Source organism: Schistocerca nitens, chromosome 1 (genome assembly GCF_023898315.1).
Source record: "Schistocerca nitens isolate TAMUIC-IGC-003100 chromosome 1, iqSchNite1.1, whole genome shotgun sequence".
Classification (NCBI taxonomy): Eukaryota; Metazoa; Arthropoda; class Insecta; order Orthoptera; family Acrididae; genus Schistocerca; species Schistocerca nitens.
Genome location: NC_064614.1, coordinates 733,878,220 through 733,904,927, shown reverse-complemented (window position 1 = coordinate 733,904,927; position 26,708 = coordinate 733,878,220). Strand labels below are relative to the sequence as shown.

The window sequence follows — 26,708 nt, the reverse complement described above, 5'->3', positions numbered from 1 at the left end:
ATGGATGAAGGGAAGGGAGAGGGTGAAACACGGGGCATAATGGAGTAAAAAAATTACTCTATGACAAGCCTGGTATGTGGTCACAACGCCATGAGAAAAAGTTTGGGACGTTATGTTGCAGGTAACTTGGAGGTCAAAAGGATGTGTATGATAAAGCTAGCAAGAGAAAAAAGTCAACTGTGAGTGAGCAAAAAAGAAAGCTTCTTGTTGTGAGATCTGCAAAGGCTACACAGATTTATTCAGCACAAACTAAGAGGCATGTCATCATCAGGTGTCATTCTTCTGAATGACAATATCAAACCAACTGCTGCTGTGTTAACTGAACTACTTAAATGGTTCAAGTGAGACATTATGAATCATTCTCCCTTCATTTTGGATTTGGCACCAAGATCTTCAGTCTTTTTCTAGAGGTAAAGAAGTGGTTCTCAAATGAGAAACTGCAGGGGCACTGGAACCACGCACTTCAGGACACAAGTAGTACACAGTTTTACAGAGGGATCAGAAAAAGCTGCTATACCATTACAACATTCAGTTGTCAGTCTTTTTATGTTGAAAAACAGCCAATACATAAATTCATTAAGTGTAGCTTGGTGGTTTTAACTCCTAGCCCTACAGGAGATTAAAAGAAAACTATAGCTCATTAGGATATCATTTAGAAAAATATGTTTGTATTCTCCAGATACAAAGAGTCATATAGCCAGAATGATGGAAAAGAGTACTAAAGAGAAAAGAATTCACCATGTAAAATTTGTCAGAGTGACTAGAGGTAACTGAAAATTGCTAGTCTTGGGCCACCAAACTACTGTAAAGAGAGAGAGTTTTCTGCCAGTTAAAGATAGCAGGTCTCCTTAAAAGTTTAGTGCAAACCCTTTACAACAATTCAAAGCTATACACTTAAATTTTAAACAACAGAAAAACCATGATGAAATAATGAGAATATTGTGAAAAGGATAACTTGCTACTTATTATATAGCAGAGATACTGAGTTATAGACTGGCACAACAAAAAGACTGTTAACAGGTAAGGCTTTCTGAATTAGACAAAACACACACACACACACACACACACACACACACACACACACACACACAGTCTCTGGCTGGCTATCTGTGACTCGACACTTAAATTTTATGGTACAGCAAATGTAGGCCTACTCGTTCAGGTTCACAAACATTTAGTTACTGAGAGTATTGGAGATTCACAAATTTCATTCCCATAATGCTGAAGATCATGCTGTGAATGCTATCTGTTACTATCAAACGATTACTGTCAAAGACATAATAATCACCCTGATGTTAATACTCTGAATCGCAATTCCATAACATTTAAAATGTCAAGAACTGGAGGGAAAGATTAGGATTCAATGTCCCATTATGGCAAGGTCATTAGAGATAGAGTTCAAGCTCAGATTTTGCATGAAGGAGTTACATAATAAGTAATGTCTTTTTCAAAGGAACCATCCCAGCACATGCTTTAAGTGATTTGGGGAAACCACAGACAAATTAGATCTAGATGGCCAAAAAGATATTTTAACCAGCATTCTCCTAAATTAATGTCCAGTGTCTTAACCAATGTGCCACCTTGCTTGTTGTGGTCACACTAAATTGCATAATTTAGGGATGTAGTGCTATTAAAATTATTTTATTCCCCATTTATTTACTTCAAAAAGTGGAGTAATTATAATACACATGACAGTAAGCAATGAAAAAGTCTTGCTAATCTAACCAGTACACAGTGACCCAAACCTGACTGTATCCAATTTATTACAAAAACTATATGTTGCAATACTTTCAATAATCTAACTAGTTTTCACCTATGATCAGCAACAATTATATAACGATATTACAACTGATAAAATAAAAAATAAATAAAATAAGGACTTAAAAAAAAGTGAAAATGGAAGTCATGTCAGGTTATAGGTACAAACATGCTACTCAAATGGTAAGTTGGTGATGTAGGAATTATATCTGGCTTAGATTAAATGTACAGAGTCTACACTGAGAAATGGACTCACTTATATTGGAGCACAGATTTCTACAACCAATGTAATTTGAACAAAATCATTTGGAGCACTAAGCCATGTATGCTGCAAAATTAAATACTGATCTTAAAATAAAATCTGATGTTTTGTTAAATTGTGATGGACCGCTTTCCAACAATAAAACTGGTAGGTACTATAGATGGTCCTCCCTATATATTGTCATATTTTGGTTGTCTTATGGCAAGAGGCTTGCGTAACATGCTAAATTGCTCAAATGTAAGTACAAATGTGGAAGTTTTTCACCAATTCAGAGGACAAATGGTTTGTGGTCAAACATAGGTGACAAACTGAAGCAGATGTAATGCCTTTGTCTATAAAGGCCTAGAAAATGGAGTTGTAGATCTGAAATATGTTGGACAGCAATTATAAAATAAAAATATTATGGCTGAAGATAGAAAATTATTAGTGATATATTCCTAACCTAGATTTAACCTACTAGGTCATTCTACATCAAAACATGCTATAATTCAAGGATTTGTGACCCTTTATCTCAGATTTTCACAAAACTTTGCACATTTGCTTTTATTTATAACATATGAACTTCTGCAAAATCTTTTTGGTCTCAGACTATTAAATTTTAAATGTAATGTTATTCTGGTAACTGGGGTCTGCAAGAATGTCAGTGCAAAATGGTATTTATTTACATAAATGTCCATAACTCAGGTGTATATGAAGCTTTTGATTTGGAATTTTTGCAGAAGTTAAGTAAGGCACATAGTTAACAGATATCCAGTCATTGAAGCAGTAAAGTTACAAAAAAAATTAAAAACATAAATGTATATCAATTTTCAATTTCAGAATAACTGTGAGAATGTGGAAAAATGCTTATATCACATTTCTCCAACCTGCTGGGAACCTAATTTTGGTCTTAAATAATCCCCTAGATTGTAAACTTTCTAATAAAATTAAAATTTTAAGGGGCCTTTTGCTAATTGACACACACAGCAGAAATCAAAATGTTTTTTGCTGTAACAGAAAAGGGTCATTTTAAGGGAAGATGTAATGGATTTTGGTCCTAATAATCAATTTTTCAAAAATATTATTTTCTTGATCTACACAGTTTAATCTATGTTGTGTGCGAATTTTATCATGATAGCAGCTTTAGAAACACCTTTAAATTGTTAAACTGATCAACTCTCCACTGGCGGCCACTCCCATCTTTTCTGATATTTGGGAAACTGCTTGCTTCAGCGAAATTTTTGTCAGTGTGAAGGCTATTTTCTTTTGATACCTTTGGCTGACATCTATATCTCTAGCTGAAATTTTTCTTGCATGAGGTTTATTTACATTCTGACAAGACTAGCACATAGTAGTAGTTGGAAGGTCGAATTTGCAAACCTTTATGTGGTAGTCAAGATTTATGCATAATGGGTGGTGGAAAAACTGTGTTTAGGAAACGGAGGTTTCATGGAAATTGGTTTACGAGCAAAAAAGAGGAAGCAGTTAAAAATGAAGAATATAAGCTCTCAGCTTCTGCATCAAAACTTGGGACAGGAGGATTTGACAGGTTCGTGAATGATGTTGATATGGATTGCACTGGATGCAGACTTACTGATTTAGAGCTTCTCTGCCAGGCTATAAAGTTTTCATGTTCATGTGTTAGCTGTAAAAATACGGAATGCATGACTGTTGTTGAAGAAAGAACAGTGGGAGCAGCTTGTGATTTTAAATTTATTTGTAATTTGTGTGGCTATGAATTTTCATTTTCCTCCTCCAAAAAAACTAACACTGGTACCTATGAAAGCAATTTTAGGTTAGCATTTGCTCTGAGATGCCTTGGACAGGGCAGGGAAGGAGGTAATTTATTGTTTGTTTTCTGAACATGCCTCCAACTTGTGCAAGGTTTGAAAAAATAGATCCTGGGGTAGATATTTATGACAGTGAATCTCCTACAGATGTTACTGACCTGTGTGTGTCTGTAGATGGGACCTGGATGAAAAGGGGTCACACATCTCTGTATGGAGTTGCATCTGTTATTGGTATTGACTCAGGTAAAGTTTTAGATGTAGAAATTATGTATAAATACTGCCATCAGTGTGCAACAAGGACAATGTCCAACACTGAAGACAGTGAGAAACTGTGGCAAGAAAAGCATGCAGTAGCATGCTCTAAAAATTATAGTGGCTACCAAATGAAGCAGAAAACATCTGTGCCATTTGTTGATCTAACTGCCACCTTCAACACTGTGTGGAGCGAAGGCCTTATCTACAAATTCCTCCACATCATACCCTGCAGAACAATGTCTCGATTGATTAACAGCATGCTAAGTGATCAGAAGTTCCAGGTAATCACTGGAAGCAACATAAGTAAGGAGAGGAAGCTGAACAACGGATTGCCTCAAGGATCAGTTCTCCTACCCTTACTGTTCAACCTATATCTATCTGATCTACCTGACACTTCGTCCAGAAAATACTGCTATGCCGATGACCTGGCTCTAGCCGTAAAACACCAGGAAATGAAGACAACAGAAGAGATTTGAGCCAATGACCTGTCTGCATTAGATAATTACTTCAAAATCTGGAGACTCCAACCCAGTGTGAGTAAAACAAAAGTGTATTGCTTCCATCTAAATAACCGGTTGGCGAACGTAAAACTGGAAGTAAGTTTCAGAGGCAGAATTTTTCATCATAATTGGAACCCAAAATATCTCGGTGTCATCCTGGATTGTACACTATGCTTCAAACAACACCTTCTTAACTTAGAGCTCAAAAGTTAAGGACTCCAAACAACATCCTCCATAAGCTATGCGGAACTACCTGGGGATCTTCAGCAACCACCCTGCGATCTTCAGCTCTGTGCGTGGTGTACTCAAGTGCTGAGTATTGTGCACCTGGACGAACAGTCATCATACAAGGCTTGTTGATACCCAGCTGGATACGACAATGCGCATAATATCTGGCGCAATCAGATCTACTCCAGTTTATTGGCTTCCACTGATAACCGGTATAATGCCTTCTGATCTAAACAGATGTACTGCCCTTATGAGAGAATTCCACAAGATCTCCACAAATTTTACACCTTCCAGTGCATAGCGACCTGCCACTTTTAAATCGTAAGAGACTGAAATCACACCATCCAACTCTGTGCGATGCTGCTGACATGGTTGCTAAGGATTTCAAACCTCTTGAAGAATGGAAAGGTCGGTGGGAAGCAGTGAAAGATGTGCACCTGCATAACATCTTCTCAGGTGCTAAACTTCCAAGTGGATTCAACCTACCAAGCAAGACTTGGACTACTCTCAACAAAATCTGTACCGGCCATGGCCGATGCAGGGATGCTCTCTTTAAGTGGAAGAAGCTGCCTGATCCAGCCTGTGACTGCAGGGCTCCATACCAGACTGTTCACTACATTGTCAGTGAATGGAGGATTCGAGCCTATCACGGAGCCAAATAGGACTTCCTGCTAGCAACTCCAGATTCAGTGTGCTGGATTGAAGGAATGGATATTCAGTTGTAAAGACAAACTTAAGTTTCTTGTGTGTCACTATGTACATATGTATATGTAATTTAATTTCATGATATGTCTGTATTAGCCATACGTTAAATAAATAAATAAAATGCACAACCTGTGTCAGAAAGACGATTGGTGTGAGTTCAACAACAGAATTGAGACATATTAACATAAACACTCATTACTAGAACCTGTTATGAATGCAATTGAGCCCACATTCAGGTTTCTTGCAAACCCTGATTTATTGAGGAAGTGTCTTCATGAAAAGACACAAAATGCAAATGAAAGCCTCAATAATTTAATTTGGATTAGATGCTCAAAAAGGACATTCTGTGGACTTGAAGTACTCAAAATAGGTGTCTATGATGCAGTTTTATGTTACAATAACAGAAATAATGGCAGAATTGAAGTACTGAAGAGAGTTGGTATAGATCCTGGTGTGTTTACAACAAAAGCACTTTACACCATTGATGAGAGCAGGTCAAGAAAAACAGATCAGTGTCTTACCTGCAAATACAGGCCAGGCAGATTTGATGAGGAGAGAAGAGAAACCTGGAGAACGAGGAGTATCAGTATGGAGAATTTTAAAATTGAGGAAAGCTTATTACATGTAGGAGTATGAGAAGAAAATCTTTTTAACCTTATTTTCTCTGTTTCCTCAAAAAGTATATGCGCTAATACTATGAAATTTTCAGGAACTGTTCGCTTGTTGCTGTATTCCTGGAACTAAAGAATACGAGATCCTGCAATTACATTCTGACTTTTTGATGATTGTATGTAGAAAAAAAAGTTAATTTTGGATGAGCAAAATTAAAAACCCCATTAATGATAGAATTTGTACCATAAATTAATAACTCTAGTTCAATGGTCTTGCAACCTTCTCAGGACACTACAATAAAATTTTCAGATTAATTGCATGATTATAATTTGAGTTATGGCTTTTTATAAAATCGACAATAAAAAATTAAAAATTCAAATTTCTGGCAAAATATTAATCCTGCATATTTTTATTATACTTTTCCATTAAAACATGGCTCTTTTGCTTTACACATTCAAAATTTTAGATTTGTACATTAATAAATGTAGCTGTAATGATTTTTTTAAATAAATGTTTACATTTTCCATTACAGCCCCCCTTAAGTAAGTTCATTCACTCACTGTCTCAGATGCAAGGGTATCAAATTGGCATATTTAAGTATAAATCATTCTAGGCAGGCAAGTTAACTTGAAGAACGAAAATTTGTTTCCTTTCACTTGATAATTCAGTAATTTTTATAGACAATAATATATATGATTTGTGTGTTCAGCCAATCACCTGCTCACAGTGATAAGAAAATGTTCTTAGACAGCAGTAGCTTGTTTGAAACTTTTATAGGCATGAAAACAATGCAGCAATTGCCGAAACTCATTGTTGAGAATAACTGGCATGCAAGAATTAGTCTATTTGGCCTCAGTTGTTCTTTGTCTTTCTGTGAGATAAGTCATATCTGTTTGTGGTGCGACCCTATCATTCCACTTGTATAAAGTCTGTTTTAAGTGACTTAGTGCTCAGTTAATTGCAATGGAAAATGTGAATTCATGCACTGTTGGAAAATTAATAAAAACACCATGTCATTTGACAACCTATAACTCAGTAAAAACTCTACAAGAAATAGAAGAGCTGAGTGAAGACCAACGAGATTTGATATTGCTGCGATCCAATATAAGCTTTCACAAGATCAAGGATGTGCTACTATACGTGGTCATCACATATACTATTACTTAAAAGTTTTTGAAAGTCATCAAAGAACTTGTGATCCTTTCAAAAAACACAGACAAGCAATTAAATAAATCTTAGAGGTCAGTTAGTTTGCTTTTGCCTAAAACATCTAAAACATTAAGTGATAAAAGAAACTATGTAAAATCAGGCCAAAAACTGTAAGCAACACGTCGTAAGATTTGTGAACAGAAAACTGATATCAATGATAGAAATGAAAACAATGCAGCTGACCAAGAGGTGACATTTCATGAATCAGTACTAAAACTTTAAAGAATAAAAACAGTCATGATGGCAACTTTTTATTTTTATTGGAGTGACCGGTTTCGATTCTATTTAAGAACCATCTTCAGACTCCAGAACAGTGGTTGGACTCCATAGAGGCAGTTAATCCAGCGTCAAGGGTCGGCACAACTTGCTCTACAGAGTCCACCCACTGTTCTGGAGTCTGAAGATGGTTCTGAAATAGAATTGAAACCGGTCACTCCAATAAAAATAAAAAGTTGCGATCAAGACTGTTTTTATTCTTTAAATTTTAATCTTAAAGATCGTTGAGAATGTTTTCAAAAATTTTTATGTACTATAAAGTCAAAGTATTGAGGATGCAAATAAAACTTTACATGATTTGGGGTGCTCTCCCTTAACACTTCACTCCATTCCAAATCACAGCAAGGCTTCATATGGCAGAAAGATGTCAGAAAGCATGAACCATGTATTGCAAAGAAAAGTGTGCCGGGCATTAGATTACAGCACTGAAGATTCTTGCCAGAGAGAAGAAAAATTTGATGATGAAATTGTTAAGAGAGCAAGAGATTTTGATGTCATGATATTCTTAATGAAAGAAAAAGTGGCTAGTGTAAGAGTACCTGAAAAAATTCAAATTTTAACTTCAGCTCTATCCTCTTGGTCAAAAGAAAACATAATGTCAGAATTCAACGTTATGAGTATGGGGTTCGACAAGCAAGGAAACTGAAAACAAAAATGAGTATCTTATCAATTCCAAAAACAAAATGTGGGAAAGTTGTTGCTGATGAAAAGGTAAAGATTGTCACTGATTTCTACCAAAATGATGATTATGCTCCAATGTTACAAGGAGCAAAAGACAAAGTTAACATTCAGAAGAATGTGTATATGCAAAAAAGACTCATCCTTTGCAACTTAAGACTACTGTACTTTTGTTTTAAATGGGAGAATCCAAACATTAACATTGGTCTTTCTAAATTTTGTCCACTATGACCAAAGTGGTGTATCTCCTTCCCTCTTTCCTGATGAGGCAACAGTTTGTTGCGAAAGCTTGAATTTCGTGTGTATGTTTGTGTGTCTGTCGACCTGCCAGCACTTTCATTTGGTAAGTCACATCATCTTTGTTTTTAGATATATTTTTCCTACGTGGAATGTTTCCCTCTATTATATATATGGGAAAAATATATCTAAAATCAAAGATGATGTGACTTACCGAATGAAAGCGCTGGCAGGTCGATAGACACACAAACACAAACACACACACAAAATTCAAGCTTTCGCAACAAACTGTTGCCTCATCAGGAAAGAGGGAAGGAGAGGGAAAGACGAAAGGATGTGGGTTTTAAGGGAGGGGGTAAGGAGTCATTCCAATCCCGGGAGCGGAAAGACTTACCTTAAGGGGAAAAAAGGACAGGTATACACTCGCACACACACACATATCATATGTGTGTGTGTAAATGTCAGCTTGTGTCTGTGTATGTGCGGATAGATATGTGTCGGTGTGCGAGTGTATACCTGTCCTTTTCTCCCCCTAAGGCAAGTCTTTCCGCTCCCGGGATTGGAATGACTCCTTACCCTCTCCCTTAAAACCCACATACTTTCGTCTTTCCCTCTCCTTTTAGATGGGGAACATACTGAAGAAACATACAAAGAACTTCTAAAATTTCTTGTATGTGACTGAATTGTAAAAAATTTCCATCCCCCCCCCCCCCCCCAACTACATGAAGTACGTGGAGAAATTTTGCTTTGACTGTTGCTGTGCAGGCCATGCAGAAGGTAAAAGGTAGAAAAAGTTCATGAAAATCTGAAGCAGTGGATGTCAAGTATGGATGATCTAACTTAGAATAGTCCCCCCCCCCCCCCCCATCACAACACAGAGTACTGTAATTTCAGATTTATTTGTGTCCTTCATAGAAAATCCATTAATAATTTTATTTTGTTACAATGTGTACTGTCTTGGGAATTATTTAAGAACAATTATAAATTCCCACCAGACGGGATAAACATGATACAAGCATTTTTCAATGTGCCTGTAAAATAATTATATGTCTGTTAAGTAAGTCCTTCTCGTAACTTAAGAAAAAAATTCCAAATCAGAAGCTTCATAAGAATCTTACAAGGGTTGAATGAAAAGTGATGCCCCCACCTTCGTTAATTGGGTTTGGATGGGAATATTTTAATAAATCAAACACAGAAATAATCCTTAGAATGTGATCTTTAATTACCAATATTCACTTTTCCACATAATCACCAGCCAACAGGATACATTTCTGCCAACGATGAACAAGTTTTCTGAAGCTGTCACGGAAGAAGTTGACACTCTGTTTCCGCAACCACAGTCTCACAGTTCTCTCAACGTCTTCATCAGAAGCATGATGATGTCCCCGCAGATCGTCTTTCATTATCAGGAACAGATGGAAGTCAGGCTTTGCTAAATCTGGACCATATGGAGGATGCCATACAGTAGTGATATTCAGTCTCTGAAGTTCTGCTGTGGTGGCACGTGAAGTGTGTGGTTTGGCATTGTCATGCTGCAGGAAAACATTTCCCTTTTCCTTTTGGACCCTTGTTAGCCATCGTTTCAGAGGTCGCAGTGTTGTGATGTAACGCTCTGAATTTATTGTTGTTCCACGATCAAGGAAATCAACATGGGTAACACCATCTGTATTCCAGAACACTGTGGCCATGATTTTTCCAGCTGAGGGCTGTGTCTTGAATTTGTTTTTCTAGGGTGAGTCTTTGTGTCGATATTCCACAGACTGACGTTTTGTCTCCGGGTCTTAATGTTGTACCCAAATTTCGTCTCCTGTCACAATAGACTCGAGAAAGGCGTCACCTTCATTCTCGTAACACGAGAGGAGTTCCTGGTAAATTTCCAGTCTGTGCGCTTTCATTTCAGGAGTCAGCATCCGGGGCACCCATCATGCACAGATCTTCTGTTAGCCAAGCAAAGAAATAATGTGACCCACATGTTCTTGTGAAATGCTGAATGTGCTTGCAGTTTCTCTCCGAGAGATATGACGATCGTCCTGAATCAATCTGTCAACAATTTGCTTGTGAAACTCGGTGGTTGTTGTCACAGGACGTCCAACTCTTTGTTTGTCATGCAGGTCAGATGTTCCTGTCTCAACATCTTTAAACTTACTCGTCCAACCATAACGACGTACAGTACTCACATCAGCACTATCACCATAAACTGCTTTCATTCTCTGATGGATCTCCTTTGGGGGGACACCTACTGCTGTCAATAATTCAATGACTGCACGTTGCTTAAATCGCATCGACCGACCGTCTGTGCAGGATTCCATACTTTACACTGAAACACAACTGTTCAATGCTAAGGCTTCCTGCCAACTGGAGCTGTAGAGAAGAGTCTACGGAACAAGCCAGTACCTGCCGCTTACCAATGCCGCCAACTGTTGAAGTGTTACGAAGGTAGAGGCATTAATTTTCAGTCAACCCTCATAGTTATGGGCATTTATGTAGATAAGTACAATTTTGCAACGACATTCTTGTACAGTCCAGTTACCAGAATATTACTATATTTAAAATTCAACATAAAATTTTTTTTTGGTCTGAGAGCAAAACAATTTTGCACACGTTCTTATGGTATAAGCAAATGTGCAAATTTTCAAAAAATCTGAGGTGATGGGTGAGATGACCTGCATGATATGACATGTAATGCCCCTACTACCACGTGTCTTGCCTTGGATGGCAGTAATTGCTCTCCTACTGACTGTGAGGTGACCATACTTCAGTGGCAATGCAATATTATTAATTGTTGTCCACAGTAACACTTGCTGGGCTGCATGGCAGGAGTCTCTCCCCTCTCTGCCGCCATGTGTAAACAGATCTTATCCCCTCCATGCATTGCTAATGCTGTCTCTATCTCTCTGAGGGGTACCACCATCTGATGTGATGCAATCTATAGTAGCAGTGAAGAGGATATCTGGAACAAAAGCACAACTTTTTGTGCTCAAAAAATGTTGTAAAGGAGATATTTAGATTAAACAATGGAATGTTTAGGCTGGAATAACAAGTCGGGAAGGACAGACTGGTATTCACAGCACAAATGAAGTGTTGAGTCACTGCAGGCACAATGAAAAAAATACTAGACATATTCGCTATCGGACTATGCCCTACGTCATACATTCACCCAAGCATCTCTAGTAGCAATTTGGGGGGGGGGGGGGGGGGGGGAGGGGGGGGGATATCTAGATTAGATGCACAACATTTTGTGCTCATCTACATCTACATGATTACTCTGCAACTCACAATTAAGTGCCTGGCAGAAGGTTCGTTGAACCACCTTCACTCTCAAATGACATGCAGGAAAAATGAGCAATTAAATCTTTTACTCTAAATCTTAATTTCTCTCATTTTATTATGATAATCAGTTCTCCTTATGTAGGTGGGCACCAACAGAATATTTTCGCAGTCAAAGAAGAAAGTTAGTGATTGTTTTAATGATTGTCAACCCAGTTCATGTAACATGTCCTTGGCACTCCCTCCCCTATTTCACAATAATACAAAATGAGCTGTCCTCCTTTGAACTTTTTTTGATGTCCTCCATCAGTCTCATCTGAGACAGATCTCACACCACACAGCAATATTTCAGAAGAGGGCAGACAAATGTGGTGTAAGCAGTCTCTTTAGTAGATCTGTTGCACTTTCTAAGTGCTCTGCCAATGAATCGCTGTCTTTGGTTTGCGTTACCCACAACGTTATCTATGTGATCTTTCCAGTTTAAGTACTCAATTGAATTTATAGCATTTAAAGTCATATGATTTATTGTGTAATCTCAAAATTTTGTGGATTTCTTTTAGTACCCATGTGGATGGCTTAATAATTTTTGTTATTTAGAGTCAACTGCCACTTTTCACACCATTCAAATATCTTGTATAAATCATTTTGCAATTGGTTTTGATCATCTGATGACTTTAAGTGACAGTAAATGATAGCACCATCTGCAAACAATCTGACAGTGCTGCTCAGATTGTCACCTACGTCATTTATGTAGATAAGAAACATCAGAGAGCCTATAACACTTCCATGGAGAATGCCAGACATTACTTCTGTTTTATTTGATGACTTTCCATCAATTGCTATGGTCTGTGACCTTCCTGACAGGTACTCACAATTCCAAATGCAAAACTGTGGTGATACTCCAAAGGCATGCAATTTGATTAGAAGATTCTTGTTAGGAATGATGTTAAAAAGCCTTCTGGACATCTAAAAATATGGAATCAATTTTACATCCACTGTCAAAAACACTCATTACTTTGTAAGACAAGAACTTGCTGTGCCTCACAAGAATGATATTTTCTGAATACGTGCTGGCTGTTTGTCAATAAAACATTTTCTTCGAGGTAGTTCATAATGTTTGAACAAAGCATATACGTTCCAAAACCCTACTGCAAATCGACGCTAGTGAGATTATAACATCGCTTCTTGAAAAAAGGAATATAAAATATAATAATCGATATTAAACAAAAATGAAAGCAATATAAGCACTCTGAGAATTATAATAAGCATGATCTCTGTCAAGTAGTACAAAAGAAAGAAACTTTGTTTCTTTGTTCTCTCTGCTGTTCTTTTGTCTTATTGGTTCTGACATCCTAGCTGAAGGTCACACATAAGATCACAGTCTACAAAAAATTAATGTACTCATATGTAGTGTATTTAGAATTTCTGCTAAATATATATGTCAGTATTAAATGCAGTATGTGTTTTTGTTAGTAGCAAAAAAGTTCTTTCCCTGTCCCCTTTATTTAATTAATTACATAACAATTAAATGTTGCCCTGATCATTTGTAATTGCATCATCGAAGCGATGCTATTGCTGTTAAAATTGAGAAAAACTTCTTAATAGTCATTTAATTCTGAAAGTATTGAAAGGATTTAATCTTAATAAATGTAAAACAGTGTCTTATAATAATTTCATTTTAGGCCAGAGGTACAGTTTTATTGAAAAGAATTATTTTAATTGTGTACGCTGCCATTGCACTTAGGCAGCTATATTGGAGCGTCAAGCCTCACATAGAAAAATAATTATTTGAGTATTATATTTAATTTTCTTATCGCATAACACTAAAGAAAGATATTTTTTTCCTCCATCACGAGCAAGACAGATGCCTTCATGTTCCCAATATGTATGATGTTTCTAGCGATAGCGCCCTGAGAAATAAAATTTAGCCGTGGTTTTTAATGAATATAAAAGAGATTTTCTCTAACAAAACATTTTCACTCCAAACGAATGGTAAAGTTTTCTCTTTTCAAAAAGTTACACGATAAGAAGAGTCTGTAATTCAGTGGATTACTGTTATTTCCTTTCTTCGGTATTGGTGTGACCTGGGGAATTTTCCAGTCTTTAGGTACAGAACTTTCAATGAATAAGCAGTTGCACATTATTGTTAAGCATGGAGCTATTCTATCAGCACACACTGGAAGGAACCTGACTGGTATATAGCCTGGACCAGATGCCTTGCCTTTATTAAGCAATTTAAGCTGCTTCACTTCACTAAGGATATTTATTTCTAAATTACTCATGTTGTTCTAGACCTGAATTCTTGTATATTTACTTTGTCTTTTTTTGCTAATAAGTTTCAGAAAGCTATGTGTAACTCCGCTTTAGTGGCATTGGAAACAGTGATATCACCATTTTTATCATGCAGTAAAGGTACTGATTGTGTCTTGCAGCTGGTATACTTTACATTATAACTAGCATCACTATGCGTTTTATATCAGATTGAAGACAGAGTTTCACTGTGAATACTATTAAAAGCGTCTTGCATTGAAGTTCACACTAAATTTCGATTTTCTGTAAAACTTCCCCAATCTTGGGGATTTTGTAGTCTCTTAAATTTGGCATGTTTTATTCTTTGCTTCTGCAAAAGTGTTCTGACCCATTTTGCGTACCATGGGGGGACCAGTATAATCACTTATTAATTTATATGGTATATACCTCTCAGTTGCCATCAGTACTATTTGTCTGAATTCAAACCACATCTGGTCTATGCTCAGAGAGTCAGATAAGGAGTGAAGACTGTCTCTTAGACAGGCATCAAGAAAAATTTTATCCGCTTCATTAAATAGATGTACTTTGCATTAATTTTTGGACAGTTTGGATGTTATGTATTCAGTCTAGTTGCAACAGCCTTGTGGTCACTAATCCCTGTATCCGTCATCATGCTCACTATTAGATCAGGATTATTTTTTGGTAAAAGGTCAAGTACATTTTTGTAACCATTTGCATTTACAGAGGGCTCCTGAACTAGTTGTTCAAAATAATTTTCTGAGAAAGCATTCAGTACAATTTCGGATGACATTTTATGCCTTCTGCTGCATTTAAACAAGTATTTTTGTCAATATATCGAGGGTGGATTGAAGTCACCATAAACTACAATTGTATGAGTGGGGAACCTATTTGAAATAGACTCAAGTTTTCTTTGAACTGTTCAGTAACTGTATCACCTGAGTCAGGGGATTGGTAAAATGAACCAATTATTAATTTATTTCGGTTGTCGTGTATAACCTCTAACCATACTCACAGGAACTATCTACTTCAACTTCACTACATGGTTAACTACTTTTGACAGCAACAAACACTCCACCATCAACTATATTTAATCTATCCTTTCTGAACATGTTAGATCTTTCATAAAAATTTCACTTAAAATTATTTCCAACTTTAGCTAACTTTCCCATATCTATACTGATTTGAGCTTCAGTGCTTTCTATTAGTGGTTGGAGCTCTGGTTCTTTCCCCACACAGCTATACCAGTTTACAACTACTATACCGATTGTTGCTAGGTCTACCTTCCTGTGTTTATCTTGCAGCATATTAGAGTGATGACCTTCTGTAGTTTCCCTGAGACCTTTTAACCTAAAAAACTGCCCAGTCTCCTTTACACAGCCCCTGCTGCCTGTGCTGCCACTTCCTGCATGTAGTGGAACCCTGACCTATTAAGCGGAACCTGGAAATCCAAGAAACTCAAGGGATCTGCAGCCTACAAGGTCGTAGATCTGCCTGAGCCTCTGAGTCAGACCCTTCACTCAGCTCTGTACTAAAGGAGCACAGTCGATTCTGTCAGTGATGCTACAGATGGTGAAGTCTGCCTCCATCTCACAAGCAAGACTTTGCCACTTCAGCTAGCTGACTGGAATTGGGGAGAATCTCTTCCAATCCAAAGTGACACACATCATTGGTACTGACATCCACCGTTTGGAGTTGGCTGCATCCCAAGCTCTTCATGGCATCCAGAAGCCTTCTTTCCACATCTGGAATGACTCCTCTTGGTGAATGCACATTGGATTCCTTCCCCTCCTTGGCAGCCATATCCCTAAGGAGTCCCATTGCATGCCTGACATTGGCGCTCTCAAATACCAGTAATCCCACCCTCTCTGAATGCCCACACCTCACGGACTGAGAGGCCTCTTCTGGAATAGCGCAAGCCCAAAAAAATGTTGTAAAGGGGATATTTGGATCAAACAATGAAAAGTTTAGGCTGGAATAACACCACTCAGAAAGAATAGACTGCTATTCACAACATAAAGGAAGCATTGAGGTGTTGAGTCATAGACAGTCACAATGGAAAAGAATGCAGCAATCTGACAAAGTCCTACATCAGAAATGGAAAACACATCCATCCAAGCATAGCTCACACACACAAAGCTGATAGTTGAATATGACTCACATTCTTTTCATTGTGCCTGTCTAAGACTGAACACTAATCTTATGTTGTGAGCAGCAACCTGTCGTTTGCAATTGTGCATATTTGGAGCAGACGGACAACTTGTTCAACACATTGTTAAAATTTTAAGGCTGTACTATTCGCTATATTCTTGCTACATAAAGACAAAGTTTATGAAAAATAATTCATAACAATTTTTCAAAAATTCTGTGACTAATAATGTTTGGATAAAAAAGTATATTTAGAGCCCTTCAGTAGTCCTGCAAAGGAGTAATTCGTTACTAATATTGGCAAGTATCATCACCACCCAATTTCTTTATTTTTCATTAGGAACAGTGGGCCTTTTTGTACTAGAAAAGGTTTTGTATGTTTTGGAGACCCTTCAGGTAAGATTAAAAATGAGCTTGAAAATACAATTGTCAAACATTTAGAAAACTATTCTTAATTTAATATGGAAAGCAAGGCATTTTTTTTTATTTTTAAAGTCCTGTATTCTTTTTTCATAAGTATACTTGCTAAAATTTTTCCATTTCATTTATTGTGTATCCAATTATGACTAATAAATTAATAATGGAAACCCAGGATGGAAATAATTTTAAAGTAGAGAACAGGCTACCTCTCATGCATATGACTCCATAAATGTACTTCATGTATTAGATAAATCCACATATAAGCCTTCCCCATTTGCAGACACAATGGCTCATGCGCAATGTATTTTAACTGCTTGTGGCAACCTGGTCATTAAGGTGGTAACTGTTGGTGGGTACCACAACCATTAAAATGAAGCACACTTAAGCCAGTGTGTGTTGGAAATACATCTCTGATGAAGTGTCTAATAGTTGAAAAAATACAATCACAGCAGATAACCATCTACAAATTTTAAAGAGGTTATAGAAATAAGTGCTAAGAAAAGGCTGCACTTTTGAATTTTATTGATTTGAGAAAGTTATCTTCTCTGAAACACTTTCATTTTCTCAGAACAAGCTCTTTTCCTCTCATCTGATCATTTGATTCCAGTTATTTTTCAGTTTGCTTTTTTTCATGAAAACCTTTGAATTTCTTTACTTTTGGTCTGAATTTGCCTCTGTAATATCTCCAGTTCAGTCCTATCATGTCTGGCCTCCCCACACAGTTTCTTTGATTGTTTTCCTGCTTTGGAAGAATATGTGTTTTTCCTTCATTCTCTGTAGATGTTCTAGGACTAAAAAAACATCTTTTCCTGATCTCATCCGTTATTTTAGGGCAGAATGAGTATACTTCTTTATTTGGTCTCAAAATCCAATTGCAATCTTTGTTCTTGATTGGCCCTAATATTCACAAGACTCTTCTACTTAACCAAATCTTCTAATGTGTTTTATATCAAGTTAAAAGTAGTGTTACTGACCCAAGAAGGACTTTTCATTTTACAACTGTATTCTAATACCCTAATTTCACATCCTTAGGAAAACATTTTTTGTTGTATAGATTTCTCTTTCTCATGTATAATTCTTTCATGTTTTCAGTTCTGATAAAAACTGCTTCTTCTTCAGTTTTTGTGTTTATGTTTCACCATGATATTTAAAGTTGTCTCAACGCTGGCATACTTCCATCTCTTATCACAACATTGCCCGCAAAAGCCAAACAGCTTAAATTGCTTCTTTCAATCTACCCAGTGTTATGTAGTTATTAACTTTTTCCCTTTATTTTCTACACTCCTAGATGACTCTTTCCTGTACACAACTGAATAATAGTGATGAAACTCTCTCTCTCTTTGTCTGACTCCTAATACAATTTGGAAGAGACTGGAAATTGTTCCAAGAAAAACTTTAGATGCTGTGTTTGTAAGAGCTTAGTTTTTTTCCAGAGTCTTCCTATCTACTGCAAATTTCTTCAAGGGGAGAGAGTCTTTGTCTGTTGAATCGTAAGCCTTTTTAAAATTGACAAATATTAGCAATATTGTTTTAACTGATGTTTCTCATAGGCCAAATTAAATTTTGTTTTGTTTTATTAACTTCAATGTAATCTGTACAGAGTGGCAAACTAGAAGCAAAATTTGTACATACAATTATATTAAACAGCAGCTATAACAAAGTTTCTGCTTCAATTAGCCTAGTTTTGTTAAGAGTGTAAAAAATTTAGAAATTAAAAATCAGCTGATCAAAGTACCTATCTATTTTACTTAGCACTTGAACAAATTTTTAATAAAGACACTAGATGGCAGATGTATGAGCACAAAGAAACATTTGTTTCTCAGTGTAGTTGCATGCCCACGAGACTCATATCCGACGTAACTGAAAACTTTAAAGAAAGTCTCAGTTCACTTGTACATAAATTCCCTAGTCATACTGTAATCATCGTGGAGACTTTAATCATCCAACAATCAATTGGAAAAATCACAGTTTAGTTAGTAGTGGGCGTCGTAAGACATCCTGTGAAACATTATTAAATGCCTTCTCTGAAAACTACCTAGACTAGATAGTTCTGAACCCCACTTATGATGGAAACATATTGGATCTAATGGCAACAATAGGCCTGACATCTTTGAGGATGTCTACATAAAAACTGGTATCAGTCCACATCAAAACTGGTATCAGCGATTATGACACAGTTGTAGAAACAATGATTACCAAAGTACAAAAGGACAACTAAAACAAGCACAAAGACGTATATGTTCAGTAAACTAGATAAAAAAATCTGTAACATTATATCTCAATGAGAAACTTGAAACTGTCAACACACAGCAAGAGCAGCAGAGGAACTATGGCTCAATTTTAAAAGAATATTGTCCATACACTGGACAGATATGTACCCAGTAAAACAGGTCATAATGGGAGGAACCCTACATGGTATACAGTCACTATAAAGAGACTTCTAAAGAAACAGAGACTACTGCAAAATAGGTGTAAAAGAAAGCATAGCACTATAGAAAAAGAGATAATGACTGAAATGTGTTCGGCTGTCAAGGGAATAACTTCATTGACCACAGTAGCAGAATATTGTCAAATGATCTTTCACAAAACCCTTATGAATGGCACAGGAAATCAAAGAAGGGTAGAAAAGCAAAAGCTGAAATTCTTAACTCCATTTTCGAATGCTCCTTTACAAAGTAAAATCCACAAGATTTGCCCCAATTTCATCCTTGTAGCATTGAAAAAATAAGTAAGATAAGTATTAGTCTCAGTGGTGTTGAGAAACAGCTGAAATCATTAAAACTGAACAAAACTCCAGGACCCAATGGAATCCCTACCAGATTCTACACTGAATTTTCAGCTGAGTTTGCCCCTCTTCTAACTATAATCTTTCGTAGATCCCTCAGCTCTTGAAAAAGGCACAGGTCACACCTGTCTGCGAGGAGGTTAGTAGAAGTAATCCACAAAACTACTGTCTAATATCCTTGACATTTATTTGTTGCAGAATCTTAGAATATATTCTGGGCTCAAACATAGTGACCTATCTCGAACAAAATGATCTCCTCCATGCCAACCAGTATGGATTCTGAAAACATTGATCATGTGAAACTCAACCCGCACTTTTCTCACATGAGATGCTGAAAACCTTGGATCAAGGCAGTCAGGCAGATGCAATAATTCCTTGGTTTCCAAAAAGCATTTGAGTCAGTACCACAACTATGGTTATTGTCAAAAGTACCATCATATGGTGTATGAAGTGAAATTTGTCACTGGATTTAGGACATTTTGGTAGAGACACAGCATATTATCTTAGATGGAGAGTTATCATCGGATTAGAAGTAACTTCGAGTGTGTCCCAGGGAAATGTGTTGGAAACCTTGCTGTTCATGTTGTATATTAAAGATCTTGGAGACAATATTAACGGTAACCTGAGACTTTTTGCGGATGATGCAGTTATCTATAATGAAGCACTGTCTGAAAGAAGTTGCATAAATATTTAGTCAGATCTTTATAAGATTTCAAGGTGGTGCAAAGATGGGCAACTTGCTTTAAATGTTCAGAAATATAAAATTGTGCACTTCACACAACAAAAAAACATAGTATCCTGTGACTATAATATGAATGAGTCACTGTTGGAATTGGCCAACACATAGAAATATCTGGATGTAACAATTTGTATGGATATGAAATGGAATGATCACATAGGCCCAGTCTTGGGTAAAGCAGGTGGTAGACTTCGTTTTGTTGGTAGAATACTTGGGAAGTGAAATCTCAAGATTGCTTACGGATCACTTGTGTGATCAGTTTTAGAACATTGCTCAAGTGTGTGGGACTCATTCCAAGTAGGACTAACAGGGAATACTGCATGTATACAGAGAAGAACAGCACGAATGATCACAGGCTTGTTTCATCCATGGGAAAGCATCACAGAGATGCTGAAGAAACTGAGTTGGCAGATTCTTGAAGATAGACATAAACTATCCCAAAAAAGTCTACTAACAAAGTTTCAAGAACGGGCTTTAAATGATGACTCTAGGAATATACTACAACTCCCTATGTATCACTCACACAGAGATTGTGAGGGTAAGATTACAATAATTACGGCATGGACAGAGGCATACAATCAACCATTCTTCCCACAATTCATATGAGAATGGAACAGGAAAAAACCCTAATAACGGGTACAATGTGATGTACCCTCTACGATGCACTTCACAGTGTTTTGCAGAGTATTGATGTAGATCTTAACTAATAATGTGTTCATTAATAACACTAATTATGTAAACTGACTCATTCCACATTTTTGAAACACGAATCATTCAAATGGTCTATGGAACATATAACTAACTAACTAAGCAACCAATTAACCAAAAGAAATCATCTGAACCGTCTTCAGTTTGTGGGATATAGCTTAGATTGCCTCAACTGCAGAAGTTCAGAACTGAGGCATGTCCAAGGCTCTATGATGCACACTGATGCTTCATATTTGCTGCTATCCCCTCAAATACAAAGGATAGCTACCCTATTTCAATTACAGTCTGCCCAAAAGCTGATATCATCAAGTGTTGTCCACAAAATGTTTCATGTTGGTAGTAGGTATGCTGCAGGATAAGATACATGTTGTGCCCATCATTTCAGAATGAAATGTTTCCAGTGTACACACTCTACAAAATTCTGAAAGCAGTAGGAATAAAATATTGGGAGTGGAAAGCTGTCTACGAATTGTACAGAAATAATCTTCTCAGCTACTGCCTCACTTTCATGTTCTTTGATTCTTATAACTCCACAGTCACAACAGTCAAACAATATACATGTGGGGCAGCAGCTGGAAAGGAAGCGAGACAATTTTGTACATTATTTCCAATGTTGTTCACTTTGAACATTGACAAGCAGTCAAGGAAACCAAGGAGAAATTTGGAAAAGAAAGAATTAAAATTCAAGGAGAAGAAATAAAAACTTTAAAGTTTGTCAATGACATTGTAATTCTGTCAGTGGCAGCACAGGCCTTGAAAGATCAGTTCAACAAAATGAATAGCATCTTGAAAAGAAGTTATAAGATAAACATAAACAAAAGTAAAACAAGGGTATGGAATGTAGACATAATAAATGAGGCGGTGCTGAGGGAATTGTGTTACTATATACACATTAAAAGAAGTAGGCAAGTTTTGCTATTTGTACTGCAGAAAAACTGGTGATGCCTGAAGCAGAGACAATATAAAAAGAATATAAAATGCAGACTGGCTATAGCACAAAAAGCATTTCTGAAGAAAGAGGAATGTGTTAACACTGAACAGAAATTTAAGTGTTGAATAGTCTTATCTGAGCATATCCATCTGGATTATAGCTTTGCATGGAAGTGAAACATGGACAATAAGCAATTCAGACAAGAAGAAAATAGAAGCGTTTAAATGTGGTGCTACAGAAGAATGCTTAAGATTAGATGGGTAAATCATGTATCTAACGAAAAGGTACTAAATCCAGTGAGAAAAAATAAATTTACAGCACAATTTTACCAAAAGAAGGGATTGCTTGATAGAACACATCTTGAGGCATTAAGAAATTATCAATTTCATAATAGAGTGGGAGGGAGGGAGGGGATGTGAGGGGTTTAAATACTGCAGAGAGAGAGAGAGAGAGAGAGAGAGAGAGAGAGAGAGAGAGAGAGAGAGAGACCAAGGGACGAATACAGTAAGCAGGTTCAAATGGATGTGGGTTGCAGTAATTATTCAAAAATCAAGAGGTTTGCATCAAGCCATTCTTCACTCTAAAGATCACTGATACAGAGGTTTGACCTGGACGTAATTCCTACTATAGTTTATCAGATAATGTCAGTTTAATAACTGTGAACATGGTTGTTAAAACTGATAAGTCTTGAGGGAAACAAACAAACACACACACACACACACAGCGCTGGAAGTGTCATAGTTCTTTAAAGCTGCTCCTGGCACAATTCCCATTATAAAACCACTTTCATTATCCTTACCGGTCATTTTTTAACTTCGTCATTTTATTTTTCCCAGAACCCCATATCATATCATTATCTTCCACACACATTTTCATAGTAAGCACATAATACTGTTTCATTTTCATAGTAGTGTCCAAGTATTCTTAAGATGTAACAACATTTAATCAATCTTTTTTTCAATAGTTAAACACAGTTCTCCCAACTTAAATGATCCTCTAACAATACTCCTTCAAATTTTTTGTAAGACAGTTGTTCAATTCTGTTGCCCACTAACTGTAGGATTATGTTGTTTCTGGTTTTTGTTCTTTTATCTCTACGGCTCATGCATATTGTTTTCTTTATATTTGCTACCATAACATTGCCACTAAACCATCTTTCTTGATATGCAACCATTTTTCTGTAAATTAGCTTATTTATTTCAATAAAAAGCTTATTATCATCGGCAAACATTGTTTCTTACAGTTGATTTAGAGCAAACAATTTTACACTTAATCTAGTAAAGACTCACATTACGCAATTCTGAACAAATAAAAGCGAGACACGCAAGTGCCAGAAAGAGAGACTAATGGACACACTGGATGAGGCTCCATGGGTGGAGTCCATTGGCCTCCACATAGAGAATAAAATGAAGTGGTAATAGCACTTTGATAAATTAACCAAAAAGCTGTGCCAGTTTTGCACTTGGAAATCTCTCATGTTGTGCTGACCTGCAAATGGGTTTGTTAGCAGACTGCATACTTTCATTAAATACTATCTATGGCATAATCGTCTGGGACAATGCAGGTACAATGACAAAATGGTATTTATTCCACAGGATGCAGGTACAATGACAAAATGGTATTTATTCCACAGAAGTCTGCAGTATAATATTCTGTAAAGTTGATAGGCCCTAACTGAACATCTTGCAGAAGATGTTTCAGGGGGGGTCCTAGGGAATCTTACACCTACATGCCAATGCAGGTACTCGCAAATGATATTTCTAGTTAAACAACAGTGAATTTAGGATGAACCGTTGAATTAATAACCGCAGTATCAGAAATAAAAATAGATTCCATGTAGGCTATGCATCCTGCTCTATGGCTCAGAATAATATTTCACATTCTTATGCCTATAACACTTTACTGATAGGTATTAAAATTTCTGAGATATTCAAATACAAAGTACAGAAATACCTCATTACCCATTCCTTCTACAATGTATTGGAATAATGAGACTCAGAGGTATAAATGCTTATAGGCTATTAAATAAATCTCAACTTTGCCACTAGTTATGTAAATAACCATAAGTGGCTTGTATAACGTTACAAAAAGGCTTTGTTTGAAGAATTAGTGAAAAGCAGCAGCTGAACATTACAAGAGAAGGGATAGTAGTTTTTTGTTTCAAGTACCGGTAGCTGTTTTGCTCATACATGATGTAACAAAGAAGTAAGTCAAGTCTCATATTTATCAGTACAACAAGATTAATACTACTCGTAATTTGTTGTTAACACACTTTACAAAAGTAACTGTAGTAGTTGCTTCTGCCTGTTAATGTCATTCCAGATTCCTGAAGACTTTCCTTCACAGTGAGATTCATAGAACACAATGTGTGAATGAACAAATCTTGATAGCTTTGTTTACTTCAACACATTTTTTTCATAGTTAATGTGTGATATATGTACATAATATGCATAAAATCACTTGGACACTTCTCAGTTATCCGATATAGGTTTTATGAATTAACCTTGCAGTTTTAACTTATGTGAGGAAAGATATGTTAAGTATGGCTAATTGTGTTAAATATGGTGTGAATGTAAACACTAAGATAGGCAACAGGTCAGTCTGTTATCACAGCAGACCAGTCTGTTACCACAACCTTCATTTGCCATCCATATTCGTTCGCTTTGTCAACTGTCAACCTTCCAACCAACCTAAACATTGGACTTTGCTATAAATCAGTATCTCACAACAACCAGGATTTTAGTGCTGGTGAGGCAATAGAAGGTATGGAAAACAATTGAATTTTGAAAGTCGGGATATTACTTTCTATTTTGTCCAACTTTGTACAGCATTGTGTGCAGGCAGAAGTAGCTGGGCATGTCTAAGTGATTTATGGAAACCAATATCTCTATATTCTATAAGTATATTGGAACTTAAACCATACTGCTCCTGAACATCAGTTCAGTGCCAAAACTACTATGCCACCAGGTCTGGTACACTATCTCAACACACATCATGTGCAGGCTCAAATCTTCCAATCACAGATTTTTCTGCATCTAGATGAAATGTCCCATAAGAGAATGTGGAAACCAAAAGTGAAGATATTTGTATAAATCATGACCAGCCCAACACTGATCAATTTAAACTGTTCTATTATACCTAAAATATTTTTATTATGTTGTCTTTTATTAACTGCTAATTTCCATACAGGCAAATAATTACTTACAACTTGAAGCTTTAGTGCCAAAAATCCCATGCTGTTCTGAAGTCTTACATCAGGCCATTGTTAATACGTTATAATTTTTTCCCATGAGTGATCACACACAATCAATAAAATTAGTACTGGAGTAAATACTACTAATATGAATACAGAAAAAAAATAATTTACTGCTGTAATTAACTTACCTGAGTCCACATTGAGCTGTCATTTCCCCCCAGGCTTTCCTGTTCAGAAAGCTCTCCTCTTGGTGGCATTAATTCATCAGCTTGTATGTTCAAGTCAACAGTCTGAGCAGATGAATCATCTTGTTTCAGTTCTTTATGCGATGTTTCAACCGTAATCTCCTTAATGACACCAGCATCTGGTATGTCTTGGCTATGAAAGAAAACTTGTGGTTCAATTACATCAATGGTGGTATCTTCTTGTATAGAGACATTATCCAACTCTAAGGGATCCACTGCTTCAGAAGTCTCAGGACACTCAATGTCCATACTAGTACTTTTGTCCTGAAAGCTTTGCTTCATTGTCTCATTATCTGGCTCTGTATCAGTTAAACTTACGGGACACACATTAGCATAGGTGAATTCCGAGTCATTTTGCTGGATTTCACGAGGCGTAGTTTCTGAGCAATCTTTTGATGAAAGACTTATATTAGACTTAAGTGTAATTTCTGAGTTGTCAGCAATGTTTTCTGACAAATTAATATTTGCTTTTGCTGTACTTCTGTAAACTTCCATTGAACTGCTTTTGCCATTAATAGTGTTAATCTCACAGTTATCTGAATAACTGTCCGATGGGCGAGTTAAATTGTTTTCTGTTAGAAATGCTGTACTTCCCGTATCATGAGAACATTCCTGAACATTCTCATCACTTTCTTTTACTTGTCTCTTTTCAGTTTCTGGGAAAGAAGCTTTAAAACGATCATCAAATGTCAGGACTGGCTCATTGCTTGTTACATATTCCAGTGTTTGTTTCTCACTATTATCTACAACGTCACTGCTATGTAGTAATCTGGCAGGCTTAATTGCCCGGTGTGTTTCAGTAACTATTAAACAATCATCTTCACCACCAAGAATCTGGTGCACAGGAGAACAATCTGCTGAGGTATGCTCAGCATTTGTATCAACTGTACCTGATTTTGGAGAATTCTGCGTTTCATTTTCAGAATTGCAATTTGTTTGCTGAAGATCAGAAATTGCATCATTTGTAACTTCTTTCTTTGTTTCATTATCAGACAACAATTCTGTCTGAGATGATTTCTCATTTGGGGATGAAGGCTGAGACACAAGGCTGTCTTTATTTGTCTGTGTAGCCTGGTCAGTTTGAACATTCGGAGAATGCTGGGTACAGCGGTTCAGTAATGAATTTAATGCTCCAATAGGTGACTGTTCTGAGTAAGCACTTTGGTTACTCTCAGTAACTTGGCGCATATGAGGCTGCTCTGGAGGAAGTTGAGCAATAGGATTTAGCACTTCAAACTGTTGCTGATGTTGTGGAACTACGTAAGGATTATATATGAATGGCATAACAGCAGCCTGACTTGTATCATTGTTGCCATCTTCAACAGGCGAAGCAAGAACAGCAGGCACAGATACATACTGTGGAGGGAGATTTGGAGGAGGTGGAGTGTTACTGCTTAGAAAATGTTGATATGTTATTGATGCAGTAAAATGACTGCCACTGGCAGGATTGTACGGGACTGGTGGAGTACTTTCAGCACCTGAGACGTCACCATCTGAGCGGACAATTACATG

At 36.7% G+C, this 26,708-nt stretch overlaps 1 protein-coding gene across 1 annotated transcript in view; it reads right to left on the bottom strand.

The window, feature by feature from the left end:
* The window catches only part of LOC126260124 (zinc finger protein ZFP2-like), a 198,310-nt gene extending 172,760 nt beyond the window's left edge, over nucleotides 1–25,550 (bottom strand). Inside the window, exon 1 of the mRNA XM_049957372.1 lies at nucleotides 25,140–25,550. Coding sequence (XP_049813329.1) covers nucleotides 25,140–25,478 — 339 coding nt within the window. The 5' untranslated portion in view covers nucleotides 25,479–25,550. The remainder of the gene's footprint in view (nucleotides 1–25,139) is intronic.
* Between the last annotated feature and the right edge of the window lie 1,158 nt (nucleotides 25,551–26,708).